General features: G+C 38.4%; 2 protein-coding genes across 2 annotated transcripts; one reads left to right on the top strand and one right to left on the bottom strand.

Moving 5' to 3' along the window:
* Positions 1-5087: 5087 nt before the first annotated feature.
* Positions 5088-11700, bottom strand: LOC146467804 (cysteine dioxygenase type 1-like). Its single transcript, XM_085125410.1, has 5 exons — positions 11447-11700; positions 11268-11345; positions 9680-9840; positions 7904-8073; positions 5088-7068 (listed from the first exon to the last, which is right to left on the bottom strand). The coding sequence occupies exons 1-5, from the start codon at positions 11617-11619 to the stop codon at positions 7048-7050; spliced, it is 603 nt and encodes a 200-aa protein (XP_084981536.1). The 5' UTR covers positions 11620-11700; the 3' UTR covers positions 5088-7047.
* Positions 11701-12895: 1195 nt separating this feature from the next.
* LOC146467803 (uncharacterized) lies at positions 12896-17148 on the top strand. The gene is made up of 3 exons (XM_085125463.1): positions 12896-13114; positions 14094-14225; positions 15430-17148. Exons 1-3 carry the CDS (start codon positions 12963-12965, stop codon positions 15530-15532), a joined length of 387 nt encoding a protein of 128 aa, XP_084981589.1. The 5' UTR covers positions 12896-12962; the 3' UTR covers positions 15533-17148.
* The last annotated feature ends 1545 nt before the right edge of the window (positions 17149-18693 follow it).

Raw genomic sequence — 18693 nt, 5'->3', positions numbered from 1 at the left:
TGTTGATGGTTGTTGACTGATATTGTTGCCGACTTTTTTTGTTGCCCTTGGCAACACAAAGGTTTTGTTCTAACCTTCTAGAATTTTTGGCAAACGCGTTCATGCATTTTTACAAGTTTCAGGCGGAAGTTGTTAATTAATACCACTAATACCATGAATACATCTATTCCGCTTGAAGTGCCTCCAAATGCATAGTGCCCTTTCACGTACGCACTCAGTATGGCTAAAAATCCAATATCTGTAATGAATCTTGGCGCCAATGCAGGGTATAATGTCACTAATCAAGATAAAATATGCAAATTGTGTATTCAATAAACAGTAAACGATTTATCTATAGTAATGGACGTGAATCTCATTCAGTGATTTAGTCCCAATAAAATGTTTCGTCTCTTTTCGACCAACCAGACCAAAGTTTTTCACAAGTGAGGAAAATAAACTTCTTATTTCTCCATTGTCTCCTCCCTTTTTCTCGGGTTTTTTCAAGTTTTACTGATACATGCTTTCTATACATCTTGGAGTGACTCTGACATCGAAGTCAAAGGGAAATACCAAGAGATTATAGGAATATAACGAAGCATTTTAACAACGCGAACAAAATCTACGCGTTACAAAATTAACGCGAATTTTCGAAAAGTTATGTTTACATGCGTCAAGAGACTATGAGGTGAGAGAGCGAATCCCCCAACCTCATTAGTCTCTTGCATGCATTTAATTAACACGAATTTCCTTGTGGCATAAATTTACATGCATTTAATTAACGCAAATTTGATGCTTTATGCGTAATAATTAAGCAAGAGAAAGACAATAAACACGACCGCTTTGCAGTTGCTGGGAAAACAATATTGCCAGGAACCCTATTCCCTCCTACTGTCGACGTCGGACATATTCCAATGTGGATCTGAGCCGATATATCTGGTATGCACTGCGCAGAGAGGAGTTGACATAAGAGGTGAGATCAAATCTGATTAGATACAAGCCATCTCCGCTTATTCCAACCTCGTTCCCAGGGCTTTTCCCTTCTCGTGGGGGCGGTCTGGAGGTTGACTGTACTGATGGGAAGACAGAAAGGCGATGGACATTTTGCACAAGAAAGAAGAAGAAGTAGGCTTGGAGATAACGATCGTTACATTGACGAATATAATCATTTTAAAATCAATATTGAATGACGATGTGTCGACTGACTCTGACGGAAAGGTACAGGTAGATGACATGTAACTTTGTTGGAAATAAAGGTGTCTTAAAATAACGATGCTGTAAAACAGTGTGATTTTAATTAACAATGACGTAGATTTAGGTTCATAAAATTAATCAAATTCGCGTTAATAACATGCATCGTTAATTTCCTATGATAAGGTAGTCAATTTAAAAAGGTTGTAAGTGTGCGCATGCGCACAGAATTAATCCTTTCAGTTTCTTTTATCTGCGATCATACTCTCCCTCCCTACTTCTCATCCCGGGGGAGGAGGACGTTCTTCTTTTTTTTTTTCCTTCTCCCTCTCGGGAAAAAAGACGCCCGATCACACGTTGTTGGTCTTCACGTTACCGCATCACCTCTGTCAGTGTCTTTTTTTTGGGGTGGGGGGGGGGGGGGGGTGGGTTCAACTAAAGTTTTCAATTACACACTCAACCGTCTATAAGGTCTAACAACACAAATACTTTAAAATATTATAGGAATAAACACCTATATTAATTAGCGTATTTCTCTTGCCAACTCCTGGCAAGTTTTACATTAACGCGACTGAACAAAACGAGAAGACTAAACTCAAAATGAAGAAAATAAACGCGAGTACAGAGGCCGCTTTCGAATTCAATATCTTCATCAAGTTAGAAAATGTTGATTATTCAAAGCCTTTTTGTCTGAACCTGAAACCAATGCTGGGAGAGGAAATGCTGATGCGTTAGCCGGGAGTTGATTCAAATATCCTAATCGATTTATCAGCAAAGGTTCCATTAAAATTAAAATAAAATGGTAATCGCGATAATAAAGTTTGGGGTATTAGAAATTTACACCAATACTCCACTTTATGGTGACTTAATAATGCTCCACTTTATGGAAATTACGCTCAAATGATACAAAATTCGACTTGAACCTGATTTCACTTACTACCTTAAAGTCTTAAAGTCTTAAAGTACTAGACCTAGATAGCTTGAGCCTGCAAGGATGTAACTGCAAGAAGGGCGTCTAAAACGACTGTAGAGTGCATGTGGGATCCATCACCATGTCGCTAGGCACGTCTACAGGTTCAATGTCCTTATGGTTCTTGGGAAAAAGGACGTGCCATAGGCGTTAACATTGGACGAGAGTTGATAATATTTGCAGACACTGTGTCTGGTGCTCCTAGTTGGGTTGAGAAATACAGTTGGGGGATCCGATATTAACTAAGTACGGATTTTATAGAAGAGAACAACTTGCTGGACTGGTATAGGCGAAGGTGTTCTAGCGTGACCCAACTGAGACTACGAACTATAAACTGCGTAGTGCTGGTGGTGCTCCTGTAGTCGGAGGTGACGAATCTGGCTGCGCCAGTTCCTGTACTTGTTCAATTAGGTCAACGTCAGCATTTGTATAGGGGCTCCAGACAAGGGCCGCGTATACAAGCAAAGGCCTAATCAAAGTCAAGTAGGCGCTTTTTCTTCTTTTACAGCTTTGCTGCAGGGCTTGAGAGTTCTTCTTATGATTCCAAGCGTGCTGTTAGCTTTGTGCAAGATTTTCCTGCAATGGCTACCCCATCGGAGATCATGTGCACAGCGGACGCCGAGGTAGTCGTGAGTCTGGACAGAGGATAATGGCTGAGAATTGATGTTGTACGGCTCAATCATGCTGGGATTGCGTTTGTTGGTGATGGACAGAAGGTTACACTTTGAGGCATTGAAATCCATTTGCCAAGTACTTGCCTATTTTGAAAGACTGTTGAGACCATTTTGCAGTTCCGTGTGATCGGTGGTTGTTACAATGTCACGGCAAACTATCGCATCATCTGCGAATAACCTCATTTCTGTAGATTTGGGTGTGATACTTTTTGAAGTTTTGCCAAAAACAAGCAGTAAGGCATCTACTTGCCCACGGTTATTTAATGTTGTTGCCCAGTCATGCACTGCCAGTATAAGCTAGGTTTCACAGGAGAACCCAGCTCGGAAGCCATGCTGTAAGTGGGTAATAGTCAGTTATTGACTGTAATATGTTTATTAAAGGGGAAGTATCATGGGGTTTTTGATATCTTTTGTTAAAAATGATGAGATAAGACCTTCAATCACCTGCCAAATAATTCTAGAATGACGAGAAGAACGAAATCAACTCAAATTCAAATTGTGATCGTTCTAGCGCATTTTGGAAACAAAAATGCGAGAACTTGAAAAACATCAGCCTAATATTTTTCAAGTTTCAATCCAAACCGGCCTACCCTGTCTCTCGCCAGAGGCACTAATCGACAGTTTTATTGCACTGGGGTGATAATTTTTAACAAACTTGACAATTATTTTGTTGTTTCTGCCGACAGTCAAACATTTTTGGGTTTTGAAATGACAGCAAATTTTCGTGATACTTCCCCTTTAAGATACCCTTAAGATGACTGAGGACGATATGCTCCATGGTTTTTGCAAGACTTCTTCAGGCTAGGGAAATTGGGCGGTAGTTGGCGGGATTTTCCTTTTCCTACCTCTACCAATCACTTAGAGAAATACAATTTATTTTCTAGTTTTTTTTTTTGTTTGTTTTGGTAACGGGGAATCTCTTTTACATTTCTATGCAAAATAGGCAATTCCCAGTTATTTATTTTGCACGTACTCACTATCTTCGGGGATATCCAGACACGGGAGACGATTTCATGTGCGCTCGCGCGATTTGCACACAGCGGCAGTCTACAGTCTAGTCTAGTCGTGCTTTTTCGCAACGTTTCATTAATTGAGCAACGCCAGTTATATTTTGGGGAAATCGGCTATTGCGTGGCGCAAATTCACAAATGTGAGTGCGTAGGAGTTGGGAAGGCCTGGTAGCCGCTAATATTTTATGGCGCGGAACTCTGATGTGAAAATCGAGTTGCTAAGAGGCAAACCGGTATAAACGTTCTGGAATTCTATCATACTGGCTACAAGCCACAGGTTTTAGAACTTTTCAGACTTTAGAGAATTACAACAAACAGTAACCGAGTTTCAATAAATTACCGTACGCGTTTAAATGCACGAGGCATATAAAAACCCAAAACCATTACCAAGTCAATGTACGGTTTGTGTAGGGGTGGTCTCAGTACTTAGCAAACATAATAAAATTCCCCAAAATCCGTTAGCGGAACTTGCTCAAATTAATTTTTTTAGCTCTTACCACAGGATTCGCAAGTGGAGTAAAATCGTCACCTCAAGACCCTCCCCAGGAAAAGACACCCTGAAAGTGAAAATATGAAAATTCATACATCTGAACTCTGGAAGAAAGAGTGGATAAGTGAATGATCATCGCAGTTATATGCGCAACTTGAGCAGTTGCAAAAAGAAAGCCTGTAAAAAATACAGGCTTGAAGGGGCCCGTATTTTTTCCCAGGGTTTCTTTCCGAGAAAGCGTATCTCTTTTTCTGAGAAAGCGTACTTTTGTTTACTTGGTATACCTGTGCAGAGGGTCCAATTGTTAACAGTGTCATTGATTTTAGAAAGGAAAGTTGTAACTTTTCAGACATGAATGAGCATTTTTCAACTTGCCCAAACTCCTTGACGATAAAAAAAAAAAAAAAAAAAAAAAAAAAAACGATAAAATTGGTATTTTTTAATTAAATTACGAGCCATGGTTAGACCTCAAAATTTTGGAGGAAACGTTCCACCCGACGGATTTTGGGGGATTTTTAGTATGTTGCTAAGTGGACCTTATTCTAATGTATGGAAGTAAGAAGCACTTTGTTGCAATTAGTTCAACGATGATCATTAAAAGTTCATATATTGAATGGACTATCAACGTTCCTAACAAACCGTCCGTGGCATTCATGGACTATATGCATTTCAACTGTGTGCAATGCGATTGCTGCCGGTTACTACACAAGAAAATCACCGCTTAGATTTTTGGTAAGTGAAATGATCACCCATTTAAACAAACCAATACAACAACCTTGTACCACAAGCCACACAATTTTATTGCAAACTGTTAATTTTAAAAATTACAGTCAACGGGGACTCTTCCTTTCCAGTAGTTCGAAATTAAAACTTTTGTCATAGTTAAAATACTTCTGCAGCTTATAAGCTTGCAAATAAGTTCATGTAGAATCTAACTAACATAATCAGAAAACCAAGCATCACACATATCCAGACATAAGAACATCTTTTCTACCACATCTTCACTAAATCACTAAGCAAAATTGGTCATCAGGATTACTTTTACAACAAATTAACGTTATTATAGCATTTTAAACAATGCTCCACTCACTGCATTTGTCATGGCTTTTTTTAAAAATATAAACGGACTTTTGTTGCAGCCTACAGAAAATAGAGCTCTGATATACAGTTGTTATTAAAGTAGCATTTTACTTCTCTATAAATATAGTCCTTCATACAAAAGGATTTATTGGCGACTAGAGCCAGCACAACTTGCAAACAAGTAGAAGACCTACAGCATAACAGCTTTAACATTAAATAAACTTACTTTGTCATTGAGCAAAGATACATTTTTTGATGTTCAAACAAATTCTCCCCACTGGTAACTCAACAAATATATGAGAACAGTGATGAGAATACATAAATTATACGCATCTTGATATTGGCACTTAAAGGGTTAAGAAAGATGTCGCAAACATGGGACAAAGGAATATCTGAGTCCCTGACAGCAAACAAAGCCATCACCGTCTTAATGTACACCAGGCCCCGGTTGTTCAAAGAGCGGATATCGCTAGACGGTGGATAAATCACTATCCAGCAGATAAAATGTACTGAAACCAATACATGTTATCCACTGGATAACGACTTATCCGCTAGATAGAGTTATCCGCTCTTTGAACCACCAGGGCCAGCAGGATACTCTAACCATGGAACTCTATTACGAGATTTGTGACAGGCTAGGCCACTTGTATACTACAAAAAAGTGTGTCATACACACCCTGCATACTGCTATGATCAGCAATGGTAAAAGTATCCTGAGTGTGTGGTGATAAAGAAAGATCACGATCAATTAAATTATGCTCAGTTACGAGTGTTCATTAACCAAGCTTAAAATTTACCATCCTTCTTCAAAGTAGCTGCATGAAAGGCCCAGAATGATCAAGTTCTTGTCTTTGATCACACATATGTGGACTGACCAAGTTCACATGTGAACAAAGAAAAGAATAATGCCAATCTTTCTATACCTGGACCAAACAGTCTTAGTCAACAAAGTAACAGATTTTATTTTGCTATTTTTCTTAATTTAGAAAAGGTCACTGAGTACATTCCTTCCAAACCAGGCTTACCACAATTCCTTCATAGCCATTGAATGGCACAATGCAATATTTGTCCACCTGGTAGAACAATATTATTTTAGACCTTGTGGTTACGTTACACCCCCAGTAAAATGGTTTTCACCCACAATAACCAGTTACAGTCGACTCCCGATAACTCAAACCCTCACTAACTCGAACCTCACGCTAACTCAACCAATTTTCCTTTCCCTTCAGGTCATTTTCTATATAATTTTACCCTTGATAACTGGAACTCCCGATAAATCGATCCTTTTTCAATTTCCCTTGAAGGTTCGAGTTATTGGGAGTCGACTGTATATTTGAACTCTCAAACTTTACAAAACCTCCCAGGAGACATTAATGGGTGATCAATATGGAAACTGATCAAGATCTGTGACTATTAATGCATATCATGACTGAACCAAAATTTTCTCTCCCTCCCTGTTAATGCACACCCAATACTAAGTGTAACAAGTGGTGTTTCAAAAACACTACATGTACGTATTTTGATTTAAAATATCCCTGGCCACTTAAACTATCACTACGTACATTATTTTAAGAGAAAACAAAATTCTCTAGAGTTCCTCCCTGCAGTAAAAACACCCTCGGTCACCATTTCAATCCAACAGACTTGTTTTTGTCACTAGGAACATGAGCTTGGTTTCTGAACAACAACAACAAAAAAAAAACAAACAATTATTTAATACGAAGTTACATTGATGAAAAGTTATGGGAGGGTCACACTTCAGGCCCTCAGGATTACTGCCCCAGTACGAGCCATTTTTACAGCTGGATAGGGCGAAACAATTTGGAGTAACATATTTTTACCAAAGAAAACCACACAGCAATATAGAGACCAATATAGCTTTGTGCCAACACTTGCAGTCAATTAATACACGTCACACGTGACCAGTATTTCTGAGAAGGAAATGAACATTCGAATTTCTCTTTGTAATGTCCGATATGCGAATGGAACATTGAACATTTCTCTGGAAGTCTTTCCGAAAAAGACGTATTAACAGAAAAAGAAAAAAAAAAGATTCAAAATACTTGGGAAACAATATTGTTATTCTTGAAATACTTAATGCTGTAATGTAAAGATAAATTCATAGCTTTATTTTTTATTTTTATTTTTTTTTTAATGATAAACATACTGGCACTAATTACAATATAAAACCTAACACTACTCACAAATAATACAATATACAATACATGCTGTAAGTAATGTGTTCATAGCTTTATACCATCAATAAACAAGGGAAATTTCTACAGGAACTATGAAATCTCGTTGGCGATGTTCAAAACTGACATTTAAATTTAAAATCTCCGTTCAATTTTCAAAACTACTGGTCACGCATGACGTGGATTGACTGTAACCATCCAATCTTCTGATAGAAAGTCTGACCTGTAACCACTATATACCAACATGTCATTATAGAATAATGCTCATTAACTGTTTGAGACAGGCACAATAATGTATGAAGTAGTCATATACTCACGTAAGGTGTTCTAGTGCCATATTTGCTCCAGAATGTCACTTGACATTTCCTCTTGTAGCCTGTGCGCTGGTCAAATGACTGGCACATGTCAAAGGCTGGGATGTAGACATGAAGTGAAGCTGCAGTGTCTGTGTGACTAACATTCTCTACCCGATGAAGACCTATGCTGTCTGTAAGCAAAGAAAAAAAAACAAGAAAGGATTGAGATAGGACTTCCTGACTAAAATAATTTAATTCATAAATTTATCTTTTTTACTTCATTGATTCCTATGCTAACCAAACCCAGCCATTTCTGGTGCACACAGTCTTTCTACTATTTGTGACCAAACCACATTAAAAAACTGCCAGAGGATGTTTCTGGTAACAACCCTCCAAGTTAAATTTTTTTAAGTAAGTGGCCATTTGGCAACCAACGTTTTTGTTTTAGTTGCCAAAGGAAATTTTTAGTCGCAAGAATATCGCAGCTTACAACAATTCGGTCAAAAATGAAAGTATCATTTAGCTATTTCAACCACATGCATGTGAAAATTGAGTCAGTGGATTTTAAATGGCTTTTGTGCAGCCATGAAAAGATCCTCGGGGAATGTCTGAAAGAAAAACTTGCATAAAGAAAAATTTTTAATTTAGCACAAGGACATATCATAACATAACTTTACGAAAAAAGTTTTACAAAAAAAAACTTTAATTGAAATCAAAAGTCTCGATGTTTTGTTTAGAAAAATATTGTTACAGCCTATTGTCATCCATTTTCACTGAAATATTTTTCCACGCATTGAGAGCGGGCATTGCATCAAGTTTCAATTTCATCACTTTTGTTGACAAACTGTTGAATATCTCAACATGCAAACAATAACCAAGGAGATGAATTTTATATCTGCTGCATCAGAGTTAAAAAACAAACAATTTTTCACATTTAGGGTTTTGTCTGTAAATAACTATCTTCCTTTTATTTAAAACAACGCGTTTTGTTTTGTAGATGGTTTCATTTTACATCAGCGTATATTACTTTTGTCGTGAACCACAATCAGTCGGAGACTTTGCCGGTTTATTATGTGCCCAGCCTTGAACCCATCACAAAACGATGAAATAGTCTAGGCCACATCATCTGTCCGGTAGCATACACTTTTACTCTTGCTGTTCAGACAAACAACCGATTCCAAGAATAGATTGCATGATTGCTGTCAGGAGCAAGAGGGCAAAGCTCATCATGAGCTAGGCTCTTAAACAATGGGCAACATGTTGAATGGTAGGACAAAACATCAAGAAATTCCTCAAGGAGCCAATAAGTCCAGATATCATTCAACAATAAATTTTGTTGAGCACAAATGCTGAACCCTGTTGCACTGTGTATCATTGGCTTCAAGAAGTTAAAACCAATTTTCATTAGATTACCATTCTGTACATTTGACAATTTTTTATATAACTTACAGTGATGATGGGATAATCGACAATATTAATCATCAAACTTATTAATAACTTATGAAGAGGAAAACAAAGGAAATTACTATCATAATGGAAACGATGGGGGGGGGGGGGGGGGTTGAAAATGTGATCTTACAAAATGTAATTGTCATAAAATTTGGTGAACATTTGCTTTGAATTTCTCCAAGAATTATTAATGGTTTGAGAAGCTATATCAAACACTCAAAGAGTATTTCCTCCAATATCCAAAAACCTTGTAGTTGGTTGAAGAACATAATTATACACCACACACTGTGCTTCTTCAAGTCAAGCAAACAAGGATTTGTTAGTTTTATTAATAACCTTTCAACATACCATTAATGTAATTGACTTCATTTGTCTCGTATAATCTTGTTCCAGTTGGTTCCAGAGGTTTTTCAGGTTCAGATTCTGAAGGCCATGGAAACTGTGTTTCTTTAAGCCTACCATCAAGCACTTTTAGGAAGCAGTGGGCATCAGTATGATCGTGAATTGAGCTGAAGTAAAAAAAAATCAAAAAAGGAAAATAAAAGAATTAAACAATTATCTATTTTGTCTAGACCTGCGAGGTCGTCTACATGTAGTAATAAACCAGTCTGTCTATTGTTCCTGTTGTGGATATTAGGCAAATTCTGACACCTGCTTTATTGGGAAGCATTCTGTTTCTATAATGAGAATACTTGGAATTGCATTTTAGCACATTGTTTGCAATCTTATCTCATTCTGGCATAGATCCTTCCACAGCTTTTTCCTACTTTTGACATGGACCAGTTAGCGAGTTCATATCCATCAACACTAATGGAAAGATTGCCTTAAAATTAGTAAACTTTCCAAGTATGAAAGTGATATATTAGAAGCGAGCAATCATATAGCTCTGCACAGTCATGAATTTGCAGATGCGTATCTTCCTTAGTTTTCAACTTATCACTCTCAAACTTGGCAACCTTATTGATTTTAAGGTGTTCTTTCCAGCCGTGTCTTTGGATTTTCACTAACTGGTCCATGTGAAAAGTTAAAGAAAAAACGTGGAAGGGTCTATTGTACTGGATGCGATTCCAGTCATTTCACTATTTGGGGTAGAATGAGCAAACGCTTTACGTTTCTTAGCTCGGAATGTTTTACTGGTTTTAAATACATTCAAAACATTCTGATTATTCCCATTCCTAGCTCATAATCAATAATTGTAGTCCATTGTCATTTATTCCAGTGTCTAGCAACCAGAAATGTGCTTGTTCTATGCACTAGTCAACTGGAAAAAAAAATGGAAACTGTCAGAAAATTGTGGTGGTAAACGAGGGGTACTGCTACAGGTGTGTGGCCACAGCAGACAGCACAATTAAAAATTCTGCAGCTTGTGGGGTCATGCAAACAAATATATAAAAAATAAATACACGGTAAAATCCTCACACCCTTGATTCTATTTTTAAATTCCCTCTACATAATTAAAATCCGCACGTCTAAAATTGGCCGTTGTTACCGAAGTCACCATATTGTTTCCGCCGGCTAATATAAAATGCCAGACGTACAAAAGACAGTATTACGAGAACCGTCTGGTCAGCCGGGGGAAACCACAGAACACAAAGAAATGTGGGTCATTAAGGAAGCCGCCGCCTTAAAAGTTGACACGTAAATATACCAAACCCATTGACCTCTCTTCATTCTCTTGGCCTTGAGCGCAAGGGAAACAAAAGATCAGTAATTTTTCCCGCCATGCTGAAACGTCAACAGCCATTACGGAATTGTAATAATTGCGTTTTTTTACAGCCGTATATTGCGTCATAATTTCTAGCGGGACCTCTCACTGTATCGAATACAATCCATAAATTAAAGGTCAATTTGATAAAAATATTTAACTTATTTTATTGAAAAAGAAACAGACATGGTTTCTTTAAACAACAAAAATCCGTCAAACACAAGCGCCTACCTTCCTTGGCCTTCACCCCAACACAACACGATCAAGTTGAACTTGCCGTTTCCTTCGTCCACTAAGTTTCTCGTGTACCTGGAACATTTCAGACACCAAAAGATCAGTTAATCTTTGCTTTGTGACTGAGCAATTTTTCTAAATAGCATTAATAATCCACGACATGAGTTTACAACAACCTGTGCGGATCGTAGTTTGCGTATTTAGCCCAGTCTGCCGGGTTTGAACGATAGGACGATAAAAACGAGATAACCTCTTCGACATTCACACAGTCATCTTCAAAGAGAACATACAGTCCTTTTACGACATCGTCCAGAGTTTCGGGGGATTTCAAGCATTTGTTACCCTCCATAAGGGCGAATTTATCGTTCAACGTCTACGTTCGTCCAAGCGAGGAAAAGAGCGACGCAATCACTGAACCAATTTACACACGTGCGCGCGCGCATAGACTCACAGCGTGACGTCATGTAAGACACCTCCTCCAACCCCGCCCCCAATACTGTGTAACGCTAACTTCGTTCCCAGGATCCCCTCGGAATGGCTGATATGAGATTATTTATAGCTTTCTACGCTAGGGAGACTCTTAATTTAGCTAGAGAGTCGGTTCGATGGATATATGGGACATAGTCATTTGAAACAGAGGACACCTGTCCTTCCATGGCATGCAAAATAATCAGATGTGTTATACCAGATTCTTTATCATTTATCATGTGATTCTAGTTCTGACATGAAATCAAGATATCCAGTTGAATCTTGCAATTTTGCTGTTACATGTCGGGGACACGGTAGATATACTCTTGTTCAGACTGTTTGATGATGACGATGATCGGTGATGAATATGGCGATCACCACCACCATCATCATCATCATCACCCGGTCATCATCATCATCATTATCATCATCATCATCATCATCATCATCATCATCATCATCATCGTCAGTGCTGACGAGTTCCAATAAGAACGAAACAGCTGTCCACGGTTGCAGCCCTGTTTTGTCGGTTTCTCTCGGGTTGTTGTCTCGCAAAGTCAACTCTTTCACGTAGTATCAGCCTTGCAGTTTGTTTTACAGTTTATTTTTGGCTGATTAGGTCTCTTGTAGATCCTACGTCAACTGGCAGCATTATCGTTCGCGGTCCTTTGCAGTTTTCACGTCATCATCATCATCATCATCATCATCATCATTCTCATTCACGTTTGGATATTTTTCGTTGTTTTCATCTCGTCGGAAAGGAAAAATATAAGAGATATGTTTGTCTTTTCACTTAAAAGAAATTTTTAGCTTTATCTTGAACATGCAATATAGTTTCTGTCCTTGAAATATTCGCATAATTGTATGGCCAAGAAACCAAGTTCTAAATTGTCATCCAGACCGACCGTCTCTGACTGGTGAGTCAAATCCCACGCGTGCTGCCGACAGTGATTCAACAACGTCGTTCCCAGGCTTTTCCCCTTGTAAATTGGGAGGAACAGTTGGAGGAACAAGGGAAAACCCTGGGAATCAAGCGATTACTCGAGGTAGTCGTCCTCAGTTCAGAGAGCCACGGGATACATTTTGGTCTATTTTAAGTGCCCGCGAGGCGAAAGCGGCCTCGGTAGTTTAACAATTTAGCTTGGTAACCGCGCTCAGTGCACGCGGTGTTGAAGAAGTAGTTGTTTTCCTTTCTTTTCCAAGCGTTTCGTTTTGCTATCTATTATGGCGACAACCGAAGAACAAGTTGCTCAGTACGAAGAGATGTTTTCAAAACGTTTCACGAGTGAAGATGCGGAATACATGAAAACAGTAAACAAACCACAAGCTTCTCCCCCGTGTCTTGCTGACTGGATAAGCACTGGATACAGAGACGGGTAAATATCAAAATTTCTACATTAGCAGGCTAAATTAAAGAATACAGGGCCACTTATGAAGTTAAAATACTGACAAACAATAATAAATAGGTTAACGTCAAGTGCTTATCACTCATTATCAGGTAACAAGGACTACCAGAATTTCGAAACGGTCAGAAATAAACTTTCTCTTTTTAATACATACATATATTCAAAATTTTATAATCATATGGTAACAGGACTGAGTGGAGTCCAATTCGGTCTGTAATCATATGAATCATTAACAAAATTAGTTTATTTGTTATTTTTTATTTGTTTCATCATGAGTATGGTTACAGACTGATGAAATGGACGACACAAAGTCCTGTTACTAATTAATCATAACCATTACAATTTCCCATAACAAATTTGAGAAATAAACAAAGTTATAGTGAAATGTTTTAGAGAATGTAGAAACAACTATTTTATTTGCAAAATACGTAGGAAAAAGGACACCGATCAAGTGCAGCCATCCTATTACAGCAAATGTAATGGTATCTGCTACTAAATTACTCGGGCATAATGCGTACGCTGTCCTATTAATGCTCAAATCATGGCTGCTTATAGCCCATCAGATTCGAGAATTTTGTTATAATTATGATTAGGTAAGAAATTACCCAATCATTTGTGAGTTATAGGCAAAAATGTTCACCACCTCCTTTGAAAAGGAAACTTGTTATTCTTCGGTCAGCGCAGATGAAAAGCTGACGATTACAGAGAATATGTGCCTGGAAGAGACTTTGCTCATAATTTGTGGAAAAAGTGGATAAAGATAGATTGTTTTACCCTATTTTTGAATGGGAGACTCTGTGTTAAAAAATATTAATTATTTTATCCTGAATATTACATTGAAAAAAGATCAATTTCGTTTGGCCTCAAAGGCATTAATCCTTGTTGAAAATCGCACATGGGTCAGCCTGTATAAACCTACTTCTAATGTTGCTGGTGCGATATTATTCAGCCGCCACGACAGCAGGGGTGACAGCAGGGGTTATGAACGATCCAGACATGACAGCGGACGAGACCACGGCAGACGATATGGAGATCATGAAGACAGGCGTGGAGATGATAGATATCGGCATAGAGATGATAGGTAGGAATCAGTTTTGTTTATTTGTTGTAGTGAAATGTTGGTTACATACATGTGCATTATTATTGCTGAGTGGTTTGTAGCCATTTGGATGTGCCCTTGCAGATATCCAACATGGGGTCTCACAGGATTCTGTATGGGGGAGCAGAGATGGTGCAGTGGTGAGAGCACTCGCCTCCCACCAATATGGCCTGGTTTTGATTCCCGGTTGCAGTGTCATATGTGGGTTGAGTTTGTTGTTGGTTCTTGTCCTTCTGTGAGTAGTTTTTCTCCTAGAATACTAACGCTGTAAAAAGGCTACCTTTGCAAAACCTTTCTTACAGTGTCATAGGAGTTAAAGGGCATCTTCTAGTTTAGTCAAAGGCACTGTGCCTTTGATTGCCATCAAAAGTAAGACAAAGGTGTCAAAAATGACATGTTGCTTTGACTCATACAAACTGTGGTACCTTTCCTGTAGAAAGGTACATATATAAAACTTTTGCCTTGAGGTAAAGGACTGTCAACAAGGATGTAATATTGCTACTACCACCTTTGATCACCTTTGGCATGTTCTGATGCCTTGTTCAAGCAATTTTGTTGTGCATTTTATGCAAATGAATTGTGATCAAAGCTAAATTTCATGCAGTGCAATTGGCAAATAATCATAAAATTCTAACTGAATGTATATGTAAAATTTTAAGCAAGCATATGCTCTAGGACAAATTTCAAATAATTTTTCAGATAATAAATGATACATTTTTTTTTCATATGGGGTGTTAAAATGAACTACCGGTACTTGGTGATCATCAATTATTGTGACAGAAACAACACTTACATGTACTTTATGAAAATATGGAATGGGGCATTTCTTTACTCAATTCGCAGCTTCATCTTGGATTAGTGTTAGGCATTTCGCCTCTTCCTATTCTTTTTTTTTAGAAACTTTGCATTGCAGATTGCTTCAAAACCAACTTTATGTTCTCAACTGACACAACTTGAAATTATGGTATTTTCTGTGTAAGAATGTGAGAATGTTCAAAAAGAGCAAGAAGTGTGCCTTGATGTTTTGTCTGGTCAGTGAGCCAATCAAAAGTACTCATCTATCCCCACTGGGATTTGTGATTGACAGCCTGAACATCTTACCCTCAGTCTGGTCTGTGCTTTTGTCTACATCCTATTGAGAATTGTTCCAAGGTTACTAACAGTTTTTTGTTATTTTTGGATAAAGATATGGTGGGCGCTATAGAGATGATCGTCACAGAGCATACGAGGATCGTCAAAAACCTGCAACAGAATATGGGTCCCAGGGATACTACCAATATTTCTACTGATGAATACACATACGGAACTACCTTTCTTAGTGTGCTATTAGCTTAGTTCTTCATGCAACAGCTACATGTTATTTTGTTAGTCAAGAAAAAGTGCCTTTTAGTTAGTATATCAAAATGTAAAAAAGTTAAGGGTGTAATTTTAAAAGTTTGTCCTTCTGTTTAGTTACAGTGCAACGCGCCTTACTGTGGCCACCCAACAAACTCTTTTTACAAGTTAGACAATTAGGATATGCAAATTTGATTAACAATCACGCCTTGCAAAGTCCAACAGGCAAGTGATGCAACAACAAATTATTGAAAACATGTCATTTTATGAACAAGAAGGAAGATATCCTGATTGGCTAACTTGTAAAAAAAAGTTTGTTGGGTAGCCACAGTAAGGCGCATCGCACTGTAAAAGTTAGTTGAATCCAGATATCTTAAATCATCTGGGAAAGGGCAAAAACTGCTGGACTTGGTAAAACATTTGACCCGTTCTTATTCTTGTTCTTCATATTTACTGAGTGAAGCCGTTGTTTGAATTCGCAGTATTCAAGATATTGTAACTGTACATTTCTCATATTGAACAGCTATCTCAACTTGATTCCACTGGATACTATTTGCAGTAATTCAAAGGTTTGATGTAGCATTTTTGGCCTCAAATCTGAATTGCTTAAAGTCAGCTCTTGTTTGGTGTATAGACTGGAGATTTTGTAACAAGCATTGTTCGATAATCAGGTTTTGGGCTAGAGGCTTATTTTCGGAGAATTGTCTTATTAATTTTTCCTAACAATTGAAGTTACTCAAGCGAGACAGTATAATTTGTACTCTTGTCTCTTTTAGCATCAACTGAAACAATCCAAGTATCAACTCCTCAAGAATTGCTCAAGTTAAAGGAAAAGAAATGAGCTAATTCTTTGAATTTAAACCAAAAACACTGTTCTGTATGCCAAAATAGAGCAGATTTGGAGCATTTCAGTTTTCCAGGCCAAAAATACACACTCCCCTCTCGCACCAAGCCCTTTAATTTCACCACTGGCTGTCTTGCACTTGGGCTTTCTCAGGCAAAGTTTTGTTCCCCGAGATTTTTCAAAATGGATGAAACCTACTGCATGTGTAATTAAGGTTTGGATTATCAAGATTGTACCATCAAAAAGGCTGCCTGTTAACTAACAGACACCCAGTAGCCCAGCAGACCCAATCTGAACTGATATGAGTGCCTGAATCTTGACTGACTCAGATACAAGTAATCTTAGCATAACCTCTGAGCTATAGCCGGGCTTCTAGGATTTGTTCATAGACAACAGCCTTAAACAGTGGAATGACCTGTCAAGGGTCACATTCAGCAGTCAAAAGTCACTACATTAAAGCATTGGCCACTAGTAACTGAACTGTACACACGGAAGTTATGCAATCAAATTTTATTTCACCTCTTAATGAACAACTTGTACAACTGCCGCTGAAGCGGATTCTTTGGTAACATTCAATTATTTCCTTAGATTCACGTATTCATTGCTCTTAAATGCCTGCCTGTTGTATTTATGTACTGTCATTGCTTTTACTTTTCTTTGTATTGGTTGATTAATCTGCTGTACATCAACGTATACCCTTTATAAATAAACTCTTTTAAAAGATGAGTAGTTGAAAATTACCAAACTCTTTTCCGCTGCCATTACTATTTATTCAGACGTTTTCATTTTTCCGTCTGCTTGCACCTTGTGTTTAACATCGGGGATGTGATTTTCCGTTTCCGCTTATATATTGGTGTGTGGTCTTAATACGAAACGACATTTACGAAGAGCGTAGTGTTCTGGGATGAAATTGGTTTGAGTTTGCCAGCAAGAAGGGTTTCAACAGCTCGTATGACATAAGGAAGTTCTCCAAATCAGTTTTTCTTTACTGAATAAGTAAGTAGGTTGTCTCAAGTGACGCGTTGATCACAACTGCGGCGGGACTGGAAAAAGCATCGAGTTTTCCAAGTGTGGATACTCCCCTTGGCTTCTCTGCTCGGTTGTATCTTCTTCAGGTTTCGAAATCGAGCTAAAAAGGTATATCTTACATGAACCACACAGTAATCTTAAGCCAACTTAAAAGGTCTACCCAATCAATAAGAATTCCCCCTGCATGATCATGACAGCTTTTGATCGAACTTGAAACACCGCGCGTGTGAGGATATTCCTTTCGATGGGCTAAGACAAGAATACAGTGTACATTAATCTTTTCGTTTTGGTATTCTTGATATATCTACAGTCCTTCACCCCTTTCAAAAGGTCTTGACAAAATGTCAATTGTTTCTTGACGATTAAGCGCTGCTTTCGTTCTTTACAGCTCCAGTACACCAGCACTGCTGTAAACAGTCAGTTTTTGTTTGGTATTCTTAGATACCTACAGCCCTTCACCTCTTGGAAGGGATCAGTGGGTGTCTCCTGACAAACTCTTCTTTCGTTCTTTAACGTTGGATCCAGCACTTCTAACTCGGGCGCCTGAAATTTGCCGTTTATCCTCCGTCTTTTAAACTTCATTTGAAGTCCAATCAGGCGCGCTACCACCGCCCAGCTGACCTGCTCAGCAGCTACTTTCGTTGCGCTTTCGTCGGCGGATTCAACGCTGCGTAAAACTGAGCGAATTTTGTTAGAGGTTTCGACAGTGGATTCTTTTCCTTGATAACTGCTGTCCTCGGACAACTTCTCCCTGTTTGTGTCTGTCGCTTGATGCTTTATACTGTCGTATTTTGGCAGAGTTGACCCTTCTTTTCGAAGAGTTTCGTTCTCGATGTTCCTCCTTGAGTCTGTTACTGTCGCCACTATCTTCTGCGGCACCGGTCTCGTTCCTAACTGCGTTTCTCTCTCAAAGTGAACTCTTTTTAGAGGCTTTAGATCCTTCGTTCTCACACGTGTACAACTGTTATTCGTTCTGGTCTGGGCGATACTCGGACAAGACTTTTTCGTTTCTTCTGCGCTCGAGTTGTTAATGTGCGTCTTCGACGAAACAAGCTTCGTGCCCAAATGTGTTCTTTCACGATACAAAAACAGTGTTGGATTACGGAAAGCAAGGCAACCATCGTTCTTCGCTATTGCTTGTCCTTTCGTCGTCATTTCAGGTAGTCTTTCGGCTATGCGAGCGCGAGCAGAGAAAGGCCTTGTCCTTTCAAACTTCTTTTTTTGTCTGGAGAGAAATTCAAC

Source organism: Pavona decussata, unplaced genomic scaffold (assembly GCF_977016875.1).
Source record: "Pavona decussata unplaced genomic scaffold, jaPavDecu1.1 SCAFFOLD_134, whole genome shotgun sequence".
NCBI classification, from domain to species: domain Eukaryota; kingdom Metazoa; phylum Cnidaria; class Anthozoa; order Scleractinia; family Agariciidae; genus Pavona; species Pavona decussata.
This window is presented reverse-complemented; position numbering and strand designations above follow the sequence as displayed.